This window comes from Lontra canadensis, unplaced genomic scaffold (assembly GCF_010015895.1).
Source record: "Lontra canadensis isolate GAN:19392208 unplaced genomic scaffold, GSC_riverotter_1.0 scaffold88, whole genome shotgun sequence".
Classification (NCBI taxonomy): Eukaryota; Metazoa; Chordata; class Mammalia; order Carnivora; family Mustelidae; genus Lontra; species Lontra canadensis.
Window position 1 is genome coordinate 2881104 of NW_022631082.1, and position 14980 is coordinate 2896083.

Consider the following 14980-nt stretch of genomic DNA (forward strand, 5'->3'; position numbering starts at 1 on the left):
TGGCCATTTGTATGTCTTCATTGGGGAAGCATCTGTTCATGTCTTTTGCCCATTTTTTTATTATATTATTTTTTAAAAATGTATCTTATTTTTTCAGTGTTCCAAGATTCATTGTTTATGCACCACACCCAGTGCTCCATGCCCTCCTTAATACCCACAACCAGGCTCACCTAACCCCCAGGCCCCCTCCCCTCCAAAACCCTCTGTTTCTCAGAGTCCACCATCTCTCATGGTTCATCTCCCCCTCCAATTTCCCTCAATTAACTTTCCTTTCCTTCCCCACAATGTCCTCCGTGTTATTCCTTATGCTCCACAAGTAAGTGAAACCATTTCATAATTTACTTTATCTTCTTGACTTATTTCACTCAGTATAATCTCCTCTAGTCCCATCCATGTTGATACAAAAGTTGGGTATTCATCCTTTCTGATGGAGGCATAATATTCCATTGTATATATGGACCGTATCTTCTTTATCCATTCATCTGTTGAAGGACATCTTTGCTCTTTCTATAGTTTGATGACTGTGGCCATTGCTGCTATGAACATTAGGGTACAGATGGCCCTTCTTTTCACTACATCTGTATCTTTGGGGCAAATACCCAGTAGTGCAATTTCAGGGTCATAAGGAAGCTCTATTTTCAATTTCTTAAGGAATCTCCACACTGTTTTCCAAAGTGGCTGCACCAACTTGCATTCCCACCGACAGTGCAAGTGTTCCCCTTTCTCCACATCCTCTCCAACACACTTTGTTTACTGTCTTGTTAATTTTGGCCATTCTAACTGGTGTGAGGTGGTATCTCAATGTGGTTTTGATTTGAATCTCCCTGATGGCTAATGATGATGGACATTTTTTCATGTGTCTGTTAGCCATTTGTATGTCTTCTTTGGAGAAGTGTCTGTTCATGTTTTCTGCCCATTTTCTGACATGATTATCTGGTTTTTGGGTGTTGAATTTGAGAAGTTCTTCATAGACCTCGGATATAAGTCCTTTGTCTATTGTGTCATTTGTGAATATCTTCTCCATTCTGTGGGTTGCCTCTTTGTTTTGTTGACTGTTTCCTTTGCTCTGCAGAAGCTTTTGATCTTGATGAAGTCCCAAAAGTTCATTTTCCCTTTTGTTTCCCTTGCCTTTGGAGACGTGTCTTGAAAGATGTTGCTGTGGCCAATGTCGAAGAGGTTACTGCCTATGTTCTTCTCTAGGATTTTGATGGATTCCTGTCTCACATTAAGGTCTTTCATCCGTTTTGAGTTTATCTTTGTGTATGGTGTAAGAGAATGGTCCAGTTTTATTCTTCTATATGTAGCTGTCCAATTTTCCCAGCACCATTTATTGAAGAGAATTGTTCCATTGGATATTTTTCCCTGAATTGTCAAAGATTAGTTGACTATAGAGTTGAGGGTCCATTTCTGGATTTCCTATTCTGTTCCATTGATCTATGTGTCTGTGTTTATGCCAATACCATACTGTCTTGGTGATCACAGCTTTGTTTTAAAGACTTTTTAATTTTTTTGAGAGAAAGAGTGATTGAGAGAGAGAGAGAGAGAGAGAGCAAGCAGGGAGAGGGGCAGAGAGAGAGGGAGAGAGAATCCCAAGCAGACTCCCTGCTGAGCATGGAGCCTGATTTGGGGCTTGATCCCATAATCCTGAGTTCATGACCTGAGCCCAAACCAAGAGTTGGTTGCTTAACCAACTGAGTTACATTGTGTCCCAAGAGACTCTTAACTATAGAAAACAAACTGAAGGTTACTGGAGGGGAGGTGGGTGGGGTGATGGGGTAATTGGGTGATGGGCTTTAAGAAAGGCACTTGATGTAATGAGCACTGGGTGTTATACACAACTGATGAATCACTAAATTCTACCCCTGAAACTAAAATACATTATATATTAACTAAATTAGATTTAAATTTAAAATTATTTCTCTTTTGTGTATGTTGTAAGAGAATGGTCCGATTTCATTCTTCTGTATATAGCTGTCCAATTTCCCCAGAACCATTTCTTAAAGAGACTTTTTTTCCCATTGGATATTTTTTCCTGTTTTGTCAAAGATTATTTGACCATAAAGTTGAGAGTCCATGTCAGGGCTCTCTACTGTGTTCCATTGGTCTATGTATCTGTTTTTGTGCCAGTGCCGTGCTGTCTAGGTGATCACAGCTTTGTAATAAAGCTTGAAATCAGGCAATGTGAGGCCCAGCTTTGCTTTTCTTTTTCAACATTTCCTTGGAGATTCAGGGTCTTTTCTGGTTCCATACAAATTTTAGGATAGTTTGTTCCAGCATTTTGAAAAATGCCTTTGGTATTTTGATTGGGATGGTGTTGAAAGTATAGATTGCTCTGCAGCATGGACATTTTAATGTTTATTTTTCTGATGCATAAACATGGGATGTTTTTCCATCTTAAAATTTTTATTATGTTATGTTGGTCCCGTAAAGAATTAGAGTCAGCAGTGATGGTGTTAGGGGAAAAAGCAAGTTCCCATTTCAACTCTCCTTCATCTGTAACTCTGAATAAAATGTGTACTTTTTGAGAAGGTATTTAGCAAGCTGACTGAGAGTCAGACTGGTGGCATTAGGTAAGGTAAAAACAGTTCCTGTAACATATAAACTAAAATGTCATTGACTGAGGCGCCTGGGTGGCTCAGTGGGTCAAAGCCTCTGCCTTTGGCTCAGGTCATGATCCCAGGTCCTGGGATTGAGCCCTGCATCGGGCTCTCTGATCAACAGGGAGCCTTCTTTCCCCTCTCTCTCTGCCTGCCTCTCTACCTCCTTGTGATCTCTGTCAAATAAATAAATAAAATCTTAAAAAAAAAAATAAAATGTCATTGACTAAGCACAAGAGTGGTTAATTTCCCCCTTCTTTATCAGTAGAGGGTGGGCAAACAGGTTTGAAGGGTGTCTATCCTCCAACCTCAGGCTGATGGAAGCTCTTCTGTCTTGTATGTACAGCTTTCAAGGTCATCAAAGAGTCCTTTCCATTTTTCCAACTGACAAGAGAAAAGAACCTGGCAGAGTTCCATGAGGGAGGTTTATAAGGGCTGTCTTAAAAAATAGTGCACATCACGTCCCTTCATGTTCTACTGGCTATAAATCCGTCAAGCGGTCCCACCTGACAGCAAGGGGAGCAGGGATATGTAGTCTCTGCCTGGGAAGTTCCATCCTAGTGGCAAGTCTATAGTCTGGAATCAAAGGTGGAGGAAGTTTTGAATTCTGGGTGGACAGTGGCTTTGCTACACTAATTATGTTAGCTTTTGTCTCCATTATGATCACAGTCATCATCATATCCAAGAAGAATTGGAACTAGATGTTTTCCAAAGCTCCTTTTAACCCTAAAAGACTATGATTTCACAGCCAGAAGGTTATGAAAGCACTATTCCCTCCCACCCTCCAGCCCCCCAGGAGGCTGTACATTGCTATGGTTAAGAGTAAGTATAGTGCCTGGAGACAGTTTGGGTTTCAAATCCATTTTTATTTTTTGCCAGCTATGTGATCTTGGATGAGAGTCTACCTTTTGGGACCCAGTTTCTTCATTAGGAAATGGACAGTGTTGGCAGAGTACAGTGCTGATGCTGATTCTGGCCTACCCTCTGTTTCTGTTTTTAAAAAACAAAACAAAACTCTGTTTTGTAAAACAGTCTGTTTTTGTTGTTCTTGTTGTCATTGTTGTTGTTTTATTGGACCCACAGCCACCAATGGCTGAGAGCTGGCTGTTTTGTAAAACAATCTGTTTTTGTTGTTGTTGTTGTTGTTTTATTGGAACCGCAGCCACCGATGTCTGAGAGCTGGCTGTCCCAGCTCAAGCAGAGAGCAAGTTCTCCCTTCCTCCACATAAATATTTTTTAGACCCTCAAATGGATTGATGATGGCCACTCTCAGTCTCCTGACTCAAATACTAATTCGTAATTCCTGAAACACCCTCACAGACACACCCAGAAATGATTTTTTACATGTTTTCTGGGCATTCCTTAGCTTAGTCCAGTTGACACATAAAATTAAGCATCAAGGGTATCCAAAGAGCAAGGGCCATGGACTATTCATCTACCAGCACTGGTCTGTCATGGATCTGAGGACTATTCTCAGAACATTCATTCCTCTGCATTACTGGACTGCTCCATACATAGGGTAAGCATGGGACCAGTGAAAGCTCCCCAAAACTGTGTTGTCCCCCCCAGCAAAATGTCACAGGTGTTAGAATTGAAAATGCAGGCCAATATCCAGGAAATGCTAAGTGCTAAGAACATGATCAGGTACAGACCACATTCCTAACTCTTGTCTCCCCTCCAGGTGCTGTGCTCCATCATCGCTGGGGTGCTGCACTACCTCTATCTGGCCTCCTTCACCTGGATGCTCCTTGAAGGGCTGCATCTCTTCCTCACCGTTAGGAATCTCAAGGTGGCCAACTACACCAGTGCAGGCAAATTCAAGAAGAAGTTCATGTACCCTTCAGGCTATGGGATTCCAGCTCTCATTGTGGCTGTGTCTGCAATAGTAGGACCCCAAAACTATGGCTCACATACTCAGTAAGCATGCTCTGTGCCTTTCTGGTGGAAATGGTGTCCATGACTGATGCATGATCTGAAATCAAAAACATTTCAGTCCTTTTCCTGTTGTGAATTATACTTCACAAAACCAGTCCTGTTTTATTTTTATTTTTATTTATTTATTTTTATTGTTTACCAGTCCCTTTTTAAGCCGGAATGCTATTTGTCCTTAGAAATTCCTAAAGCAATGATTCTCAGAATCTTTGGGGTTGGATCCTTTTGAGGCTTTTGGTGAAATCCAGGGCCCAATTTCCCAAATAGGGATGTACCTCTCGGACAAATGTATGTACAATACAATTTTGAATACAACTTCAGGACATTAGGGACAAAAATTACACTCAGGAAATTCAGGGATGGAAGAGCTCACCTGTGGCCTCTGTGTTCCGGAAGATTCTGAAAGGGTATCCTGAAGAGCTTGAGATTCATCCCAAAATATAGAAAGTAACAACAATGACAACAAATCTTGAAGGACTGGGATGCATCAGAAATAGTGCATATATTATGTCTCAAACTCCCCCTGATCCTGTGGGGTCAGCACTGTTAATTACCTCATACACAGGACATCTGGGTCTTAGTACATCTAAGAAACTTTCCTAAGGTGTCAGCTAAAAAGAGAATTAGTCAGAATTCCTCACCAAAGGAATTGCTGCTGCACTGAAGAAGTTTGCAAAGCCCTGCAAAGTTAGTTGAGGACGTTAGTATTTTGGCAGTGGGGCTTTGGTTAGAGAGGAGGCACACATGTGCAAAAACATGATGAAGGTGTCTCTCTTGAAGAAGAAATGATGTCCTTTCTCCAGCCTGAACCCTATGTCAATGGTAGCTCCAGAACAATTCTGGAGATCTCATGGTAGCATATATCAGTGGTTGGCAAACTATCTATAAAGGGCCAAATGGTAACTATTTTTGTCTCTGTGTCCATATGGTGTTTGTGGCAATTACTCAATATTGCCTTTGTTGTGGGAGTGCAGCCAACTCATAGACCATATATAAATGAATTGATGTGGCTATGTTTCAATAAAGCTTTATTTACAAAAACAAGGAGTGGAGTGGGTTTAGACTGTGTTAGTAACACCTGGAATAGAACTTAAGTGTGGGAACTTTTCTGCTCACTGAGTGTGGGCAATTGCTTGTCACATTTCCTAGTTTTATGCTGCCAGGTCTTTGTTCAGAGTAATTTATACTATCTTTGCCAACATAGGGCATGACTTAATAAAAAGTATTTGAGCAACAGAGTACTTGGTACATGGAAAATACTTAGTGTTGGTAGGTCTTCTTGCTATAGTTAAAGTACTGCTTTTATTCACTTTCTGATAACAATCATTATTTTGGGGTATAATTTATTGAGCCTTACCTGCTTGCCAAGAACCATACTCAAAAACTGTGTACACATTATCTCATTTGATGTTTCCTACAAGATCTATATGAGGAAAGCTGAAAAAATCTCATGAAAGAAATCAAAGAAGATTCAAATAAATGGAGGGATAGTCCATGTTCATGGATAGGAAGATTCAATATTGTCAAGAAGTCAGTTCTTCCCAACTTGATCTATAGATTCAATGCATTTCCAATCATAATCCCAAAAAATTATTTTTAGATAATGATAAACTGATTCTAATATTTATATAGAGAAGAAAAAGATCCTGAATAGCTAACACAATATTGAAAGAGAGGAGCAAAGTCAGAGAACTGACCCTACCTGACTTCAAGACTTGGCATATAGCCACTGTAATCATTTAATCTTTTCAATACTTCTGTTTGCCCTTACTTTACACTTGAGGGAATTGAGGCTTAGATTTTATCGCTTGTGTCAGATGAGGACCCGTGTCTGATTGCATCTAAAGTCTAGGTTCTGAACTAAATGGTTCTCTGCACTGGTTGGATCTTGCTACAGGAGTCTGAATTCAAGTTCTCTGCCTTCTGAGAAATAGGCAGCTCATGCATACCCCTCTCTTAACAGCTGCTGGCTCAAGCTGGATAAAGGGTTCATCTGGAGTTTCATGGGACCAGTGGCAGTCATTATCTTGGTGAGTAACTAGTGATAGTTATTTATGGGTCTGCCTGCCCTGAGTTGGCCAAGCATGGAATGTGTGTTTTTTTCCATGAAAATTGAAATGAAGTGAAGGTAAGAAAATAGAGCCTAATATGATTAACTCCTCTTCCTTGAAATACTGTCATCATGTCTTTCCCTTGCTCCCTTATAGATTACTTGTTGCTTTGATATAACTCTACTGGGTATTCCAAAAATCCCATGTTTGTTCATTCAACAAACATTTAGCAAGTATCTCCTCTGCACAGAGTGCCATGTTCTCCTGTTTGCCAACAACTTCCTGATCACATCCATTGTCCTGGTATAGATACGAATAGTAATCTTTCACTTTCAAGTTGTCTTGATTTGAATGATATATTATATAGACAGCCTAGTCAAGCACCAAGTGTCACAGGTCATATACACGCAATGTGCTGTATAAAAGACCAGAACATATGTGCATAACATGCTATGAAGCCTGTATCTTTTGGGAAAAGATATTTAGGTCCACCTCAAATTGGATTGCATGACATGGCCTCAAAATAAAATTCCAAGTCAATATTTCATTCTGTGCCCACAGATAAACTTGGTGTTGTACTTCCAAATTCTATGGATTTTGAGAAGCAAACTTTCCTCCCTCAATAAAGAAGTTTCTACCATTCAGGACACCAGGTAAGAAGGTCCCAGAATCAGTGGTATCCATAGATTTTCCTACAGGACTACATTTCTTTCTGCCTGGGAAAAAAACCTATACATGAAAAACCATTTCATGGTTGGATATCCATGGTATTGTATAAAGCGTGTATGAGGTGCAACTTCTAGAAGTAAAAACTATAATTTTCAGGTAGCTTAGTGTACTCCTTGATCTCTTTATTCAACAAATATTCATTGGTTGGCATTTGTGAAGCAAATACTTTGTATAGCATAATCTTCATATGAAATTCATGCCAAGAATATTGACATTATCCTCCCTCCTCCACCCCATGAGTCCACCCACTTCTGGGTACTGCATTATCCTTGGTTGTAGGCACTCAGTTCTTACTGTGTTGATCTAAACGATTAAAAATAATGGTAAGAACAACTAACATTAACTAGGAACTTGGTATATGTTGGGAATTTACCAATATTCTTTCATTTTTTATTATGCTATGTTAGTCACCATGAAATACATCATTAGTTTTTGATGCCCTGGTCCAAGATTCACTGTTTATGTACAACACCCAATGCTCCATGCAATATGTGCCCTCCTTAATACCTGCTACTAGGGTATTAAGGAGGGCACATATTGCATGGACCAATATTCTTTCACTGAATACTCATAACTCCAATCTATGTGGTGGGCACAACTACCATCACCCCATTGATAAGAGAAGCAAATGCTTATTTTTCCCAAGAGTGGGCAAAAACCTTACATTGGTGGTGAATCATGTGGACAAAACTTAAAGGAATATCTTTCCAATTTCAGACCCTGGCTTTGATCTCATCTACTTATCAGACCAACCTAACATCTCTTTGTCTTAGTGTTTTCAGTCTTGGAGGGTCACAGCTCACCCTTCTTGGCATTTCTTCATTCCTCTACACGTGTTGAATGAATGCAGGATCACACACACACACACACACACACACACACACACACACATTCACACATGTCATCTCTACTAGACAGTTGCCACAAACAACGCCATTCGTTTTATAAAACACAACTTTCATTTGAAGAAACACAATAGCATGTTATATTCTAAAGTCATGATAGCATCATCAACACATTTTCAATACAAATTTCTAGTAGGCACTTCCACACATCTCCCAATAGAACCAGGTAAAAGACTTGCAGATAAATCACTTCCAAGAATAGAAGAAAGCATTATTCTCAGAAACATCTATTGAAAATATGGGTTCTGCCTCATCTTTGAGTCATATGACTTTGCCTAAGTCACTTACGCACATGTTTAAATCAGGTAATATGTGCAGAGCATTTAGCACAGCGCCCAACACATAGTGATGAGTGATACTTATTACTGCTCTTGTTCCTTTTCAGAGTCATGACATTTAAAGCCATTGCTCAGCTATTTATCCTGGGCTGTTCTTGGGGCCTTGGCTTTTTTATGATTGAAGAGGTTGGGAAGGTGATTGGATCAGTCGTTGCATACACATTCACCATCATCAATGTCCTGCAGGGTGTTTTGCTCTTTGTGGTACACTGTCTCCTTAATCGCCAGGTAAGGCTAATTATTTTGTCTCTCACCAGCCAACTCCCTAAGTCTTATTGAATGGTCATTCACATTCTTACCCTTCTCTGACCTTTCATATTTGTATTTGGGGTTGCCTTCATTCTGAAAGGAGGCTTTAAATGATGACTTGGTATGCTATATGCTCTGAGTTAGCATTGGCCTAACCTTCACATTCCAACCTATATCTTAAGAGAGTGCTTCTGTCAGTGGAGATAACATATCAATATACCATAGACTGTGGGGCTTGGGCAACAGAAATTTCTCTTATAATTCTAGAGCATGGACATCTGAGTTCGGGGCACCTGTGCAGTTGAGTTCTGGTGAGATCTCTGTTCTTTTTTGCAGATGGCCACCTTCTTGACCCTTAATTACATAGGAGAGAGAAGGAGAGAGAGCTTTTCTGTCTCTTCTCATCAGGACACTAATCCTATTGGACACTTATCCTTCTTATCAGGAACTAATCCTATTGGATGATCCTATTCAGGGCTCTACCCTTATGACCTCATTTAATCTTAATCCTTCCTAGAAAGGATCATCCTATCTTCAAATACAGTTATACTGGGAATTTAGGGCTTTAACATGCGAATTTTGGGGGCGCCTGGTTGGCTCAGTGGGTTAAGCCTCTGCCTTCAGCTCAGGTCATGATCTCAGGGTCCTGGGATTGAGCCCTGCATCAGGCTCTCTGCTCGGCAGGGAGCCTGCTTCCCCATCTTCCTCTGCCTGCCTCTCTGCCTACTTGTGATCTCTCTCTCTGTGTCAAATAAATAAGTAAATAAAATCTTTTTAAAAATGTGAATTTTGAGGAGACATAGTTCAGTCCATAGCAGAGCATGTATCAGTCAGCATAAGGGAGGTTATGCTGCAGTAACTTATAGCCACCACCCCCTAATTTCAGTGGTTTTAACAATAAAGGTTATTTCTTGCTCATGCTACATAGCCAGGGCTTGATCTACAATGTCTTTACTCTGGGATGCAGGTTGAAAGGCAGCCCTTATTCAGAACATTGGTATTCTCATGGCAAAGGGAAAGGAAATCTTGGCAAAGTGTAGCTTAATTTCATTGGGTAGAGCAAGTTCCTTGGCCATGTCTGAGTTCACCAGAAAGAGGATACATAAGCCTCTTATAGGGAAGTGCCCTTTAGGGAAGGATACTAGAATATTTGGCATAATATGCCAAAAACAGAGGGACTGTACCTCCCATATCAGGTTATCCACTGAGTAGGTGGCTGTGTGAGCTTGGCCAGTCTTCTTATCCTCTCTGAGGGTCAATCTTCTCACCTCTGTACATGATAACACCTGCCTCACAGGGCTGAGATTAAAAGAGATATTGCAATATGAATCTCCAAGCATAGTCCTTGGCACACATTAAATTTTTGTGAGGGTCATCATTATATTTTTTCATCCACTTAGAAGATTGGAAACAGTTCTCCCCCTTTGCTATCGAACAGAACTACCAGCAATTATGATGCTGGTGTCAAAAAGACCATCGTAACACTTCATTAATTTCGCTTTCATCTTCTAGTGCTTTCTTAATGCTTGGTACTCCTCATGCCCAGAAATGAAGTACAACTTAAGTGCTTTGGTGAAATAATGTTGAATGTTAAATATTTAAATATCTTTTTAAAACATTTTAAGCAAGTTTCAGGAAGGAATCCATGCAATCACAGGGAGTGGTTCAGCATGTGGTTAGTGTCCGGGTTCTGATGTGAGAATGATGCAGTGCTGAGTGCTGGCTGTATGACCTTGAACAAGTCCATACTTCCAGCAGTGTCAGCTTCTTTACCTTTCATTGGGAGTACGAGAAGATCCTTTGTCATTTGATTTATGTAAGGATGAATTGATATATTGTGGATAATAAAGTGTATTGAAGGTTGCCATTGTTCAATAAATGGTGACCTATGTCATAATCACCACCATGACCACCATCACCTGCATTGTTTTTGTCATCATTGACCATCATCACTTCCGTGATCACCACCATCATCTTCACCATCCTCCTCCACCTCATTGTCAGGATCATCACCACCCCCACCACTCTGTAGACTCTATAGAAACTTTGTGATGCCTTTCTACAATGAGGAAGTTGAATTTTAGAATGAGCCAAGGAGAGGATGTCCAAGACTATACAGGAAAACAATGAGGGGGTAGTCATGGGGCCCCACAAATGGGGCTTGGCATGTATATCTTTAGCATCCTGTTCAGGGTCCTTTCTTCCCTAAGCTAGCTCCTGATGTGACACAAACCTCTGTGTTCCTCAGGTACGAATGGAATACAAGAAGTGGTTTAGTGGGATCTGGAAAGGGGTTGAAACTGAAAGCACTGAGGTGACACACTCTACAACCCAAACAAAAATGGTAAGACCAGCTTCTCTGCAATGTCGTATACTGGCTGAACCTAACCTCTTCTACTGCCACGAGTTTCCTGGTCTCTTGATCTGAAAGAAAAGAGAAATTACATTACTTCCTCCATTATGCTGGTGGTTTCTAGTTTTTGAGACCAAAACTAGTAGAACTCTTTTCTTTTGTCTTTTCTTTTTCCGTTCCTTCCCTTCCCTTTCTTTCCTTTCTCTTCCTTTCCTCCTTCTTCCTCCCTTCCTTCCTTTCTCTCCCACTCTCTCTCCATTCTTTCCACAAATATCCAAATTATTTTCATCAAAAATTTAAATTTATTTAACAATGTTCATTTAACAAATATTTACTGAGAATCCAGTACATGCCAGATGCTGTTTTAGGTGCTGGGGAAACAGCAGAAGATACACTGACAAAAATCCTTGCCCTCACAGAACTGATGTTCTGGTAGGGGTGGCTGAGAATAAGCCCCCAAACATGAATTATGCACTATTTTACAAAGTGATGTGGGCTGTGGAAAAATACAGAGCAGTGAAGAGAAATCAGGACTCATGAGGTGGGGGAGTTTAGTTTCCAGTAAGGTGGCCACAGTGACAGTCTTTTACTGTCTATCGCCACCTTCTATTTAATTCTCTTTATGTTGTGCCTCTCTGTGTGATATTTCTCTTACTCTGAAAAATATGACAGTGTTTACCTTTGGTCAGTCTCTGCCCCCATGTAAGTTTCAGAGCTATGGTTATTATCATTTTCCTTCTACCTAGAGCAATGCCTGGCCCACAAAAGATGCTCACTTAACTTGTTGAGTGTCTAAGGTCCTTGTTTATTGATGAGGACACAGACTGGGAAAGTCCACATGATTGGCCTGAAGCTACTCAGCTGGGTACAGGGGTTCAGACTCAAGTCTGTTTTCCTCTGAAAGTTGACAGCATTCCTTGATTGTCACCAGAGTTGTTTGTCACTCCAGATCATCAAAAACTTTTGGGACCAGCTTCCTGGGACATGCACTTTCAGACCAAGGACAATTCTGTTTACTGGCTGCTGACTGTGTCCTAAGAGTATATGCCACTGGTTCACTCCTTGGCTAAAATCACCAGTAGTCAAAGGATATGTCAATCTAAACTGTGAAAAGGAACTGTCCCAACACATGTCTCCAAAAACATGTCACATAGTGGAATCCATTGCATGGGTTCTGGGGTTCACCAGATTTGAGTTTGAATCTTGGTTCTTTCAGGTTCCAGCTGGTAGATGCTGGGCAAGTAGCTTAACCCCCCTGCACCTTAATCTGCTCATCATTGAAATGTCATATTGAGGAAAAAAAACAATGTACATGAAAGCACTTTGCTCTACTCTGAACCATGTCAACACTACTTGTATGAACACCACATTATCAAGAGTCAACTATATAGAAGGCCTCAAACAGTAATCCTATCCCCTTATCTATGGACAATGCTTTACTTCTAAAAAGCACATACTCAGGAGGGCGCCTGGGTGGCTCAGTGGGTTAAAGGCTCTGCCTTTGGCTCAGGTCATGATCTCAGGGTCCTGGGATCAAGCCCCACATCAGGCTCTCTGCTCAGCGGGGAGCCTGCTCCCCCACTGCCCTGCTCTCTCTCTGCCTGCCTCTCTGCCTACTTGTGATCTCTGTCTGTCAAATACATAAATAAAGTCTTTTAAAAAATAAAATAAAAAGTACATACTTAGGCCGCCTAGGTGGCTCAGCTGGTGAAGCATCCCACTCCTGGTTTGTTTCCGCTCAGGTCATGATCTCAGGGTTGTGAGACTGAGCCCCACATTGGGTTCCATGCTGAGTATGGAATTTGCTTGAGATTTTCTCTCTATGCCTCTCTCTCTTCCTCTCCCCTAACTCGCCCTCACACTCTCTCTAAAAGATTAAGTACATAAATATAAAAAAAAAGCAGATATTCAACCTTACAGTCTTCACTGATCCTCTATAGCATTTAGTGATAAATGCTATCACTATAATAACTATAAATGTTTGTAAGAAGAGCAGATAAATAAAAAGATTATCATAGGTGGTGTTTGGGGGAGGAAAGACTGTAAAGTCAGATATGAGGACCTCTTTACTGAGCTTTGGACCTTAGAGAGATTCTGGCTTGTCATTTCCTGAGGTGTTAATTTCTCTTCAGCTTGTTCTACATATTATCTCCCCAAATAGGAAGAACCAGCGATGTCATCAGAAGTCTTCCGCAGAAGAGACGTTGCTTCTGTGCAACCACAGCCTCAGACTCTGGTCTCTGTCTCTTGGTTAAGAACAGAAAACTGAGCTGCTTCTGGACAGCGCCCCCTGTGGTCACATGTGGATCGGACAAATGCCACCATTTGCATCTTCGTCCTGAAAGCAGTTGAGGCTTTCCTCTATTTTGGCTTCTAGCTCCATAGAAAAAAAGTGGTCAGGGGGAGACCTCTGAGTCCCATACCCAGTATTGTTTATCACACGCCATTAAATGTTCAAGGAATAATTTTTAATAATGAAGGAAATAAAGAGATTTTCTTCTTCCAGCTCTCACTTCCTTGCCAGGATTTATTGGCCAGCATCTAAATTCACCTGACAGTTTTCTCTCTCTGGGCATTCGGTTGCATTTTATGCTCCTGAAGATTTTGCAAACCCGACATTTTCAGAATTCAATAATTCCCATATGAATAAATATAAAGAAGGGGGTTGCCTTCTTGTGTTGCAAAATTCCACTTAGGAGTGCCTTGTCTACAGGAAGTGTCTTGTGCGCAGAGACCAGCACTGTCTCCTTTGCTTGATGATTTTCAAACCTACTAATTTATTAGGTTAATTTTGTTTTCTTAGTGTCATCCAATGTATTTTTGTGGAAATACTTCCAAACCAATAGCATGAGGGTCACAGCAGTTGTTTGTCCTTATATGTTTTCTTTTTTTTTTTAATTACATAGTTATATGTATATTTTTAACATCTTTATTTTTTTTTTCAGCGTTCCAAGATTCATTGTTTTCACACCACACCCAGTGCTCCATGCAATACGTGCCCTCCTTAATATCAACCACCAGGCTCACCCATCCCCTCACCTCGCCCCTCCAAAACTCTCAATATTTCTAATTTCTTTTTCATACTAATTGGATTCTAGAAGTGTTTTTCAGCACTGGAATTAATAGATGCATGGCTAACTTTGTTACCAGAGGTGTTTCAAAAACACTTTTACGTGATAATGACAGGAAAGGTAAAAACTAGCAGTAAAGGGTTTGCATGATTCATTTGAAGAGATTTCGTGTGCAATTTTTAGGTGGTGGACCAAAGACTGTGTCCCTTTTTCTGCTTAATCAGCTCAAGTGTCTCTTCCACATGCAGCAATGCAACCAAAGTATATGATTCACTACACTTGCTGGCCTTAAAATTATGCGATTCCTCTTGAACAGTTAAAATTTCCGGAGATTCACATGGTTTCAAAAGGTGTACATGAATAAGACTTCCTGGGCTGTTGAAAAATCCTTGCACTTAAGCCCCACCAGTGTTGTTGCTGTTTTTGTGTCCAAGACAGTTGCAAGAAGAGGATAAACCAGACAAATGTTCAAGGTGCTATGGGTTTGGACCTCTCTGTTCAATATTTTTCCTCCCTCCCAACATGAAGTCTGCTTTCTTTCTCTTTTCTGCCTCTCTCACCCCTTTGCTTTCTTTAAGAACTAGCTTCCACATCCTTCAAGAGCCTTTTCTTCTTCTAGCTCTCAGAAATCCATCTCCCTTACTTGCTTTATTACCATCCATGTGACTTGACTTATCCTGTATTATGTGTGCTGTTGCATACCTGATGTGTGTGCTTGTAAGTCATGCCTGCTTAGATCATAAACTTCTGGAAGG

The 14980-nt window shown here is 40.6% G+C and overlaps 1 protein-coding gene across 2 annotated transcripts in view; it reads left to right on the forward strand.

Moving 5' to 3' along the window:
* The window catches only part of LOC116882986 (putative adhesion G protein-coupled receptor E4P), a 50773-nt gene extending 37114 nt beyond the window's left edge, over window positions 1-13659 (forward strand). For both annotated transcript variants that reach the window (XM_032883781.1, XM_032883780.1), the window contains exons 12-17: window positions 4279-4514; window positions 6493-6559; window positions 7142-7233; window positions 8600-8780; window positions 11050-11145; window positions 13316-13659. In XM_032883781.1, coding sequence (XP_032739672.1) covers window positions 4279-4514; window positions 6493-6559; window positions 7142-7233; window positions 8600-8780; window positions 11050-11145; window positions 13316-13423 — 780 coding nt within the window. In that variant the 3' untranslated portion in view covers window positions 13424-13659. The remainder of the gene's footprint in view (window positions 1-4278; window positions 4515-6492; window positions 6560-7141; window positions 7234-8599; window positions 8781-11049; window positions 11146-13315) is intronic.
* The last annotated feature ends 1321 nt before the right edge of the window (window positions 13660-14980 follow it).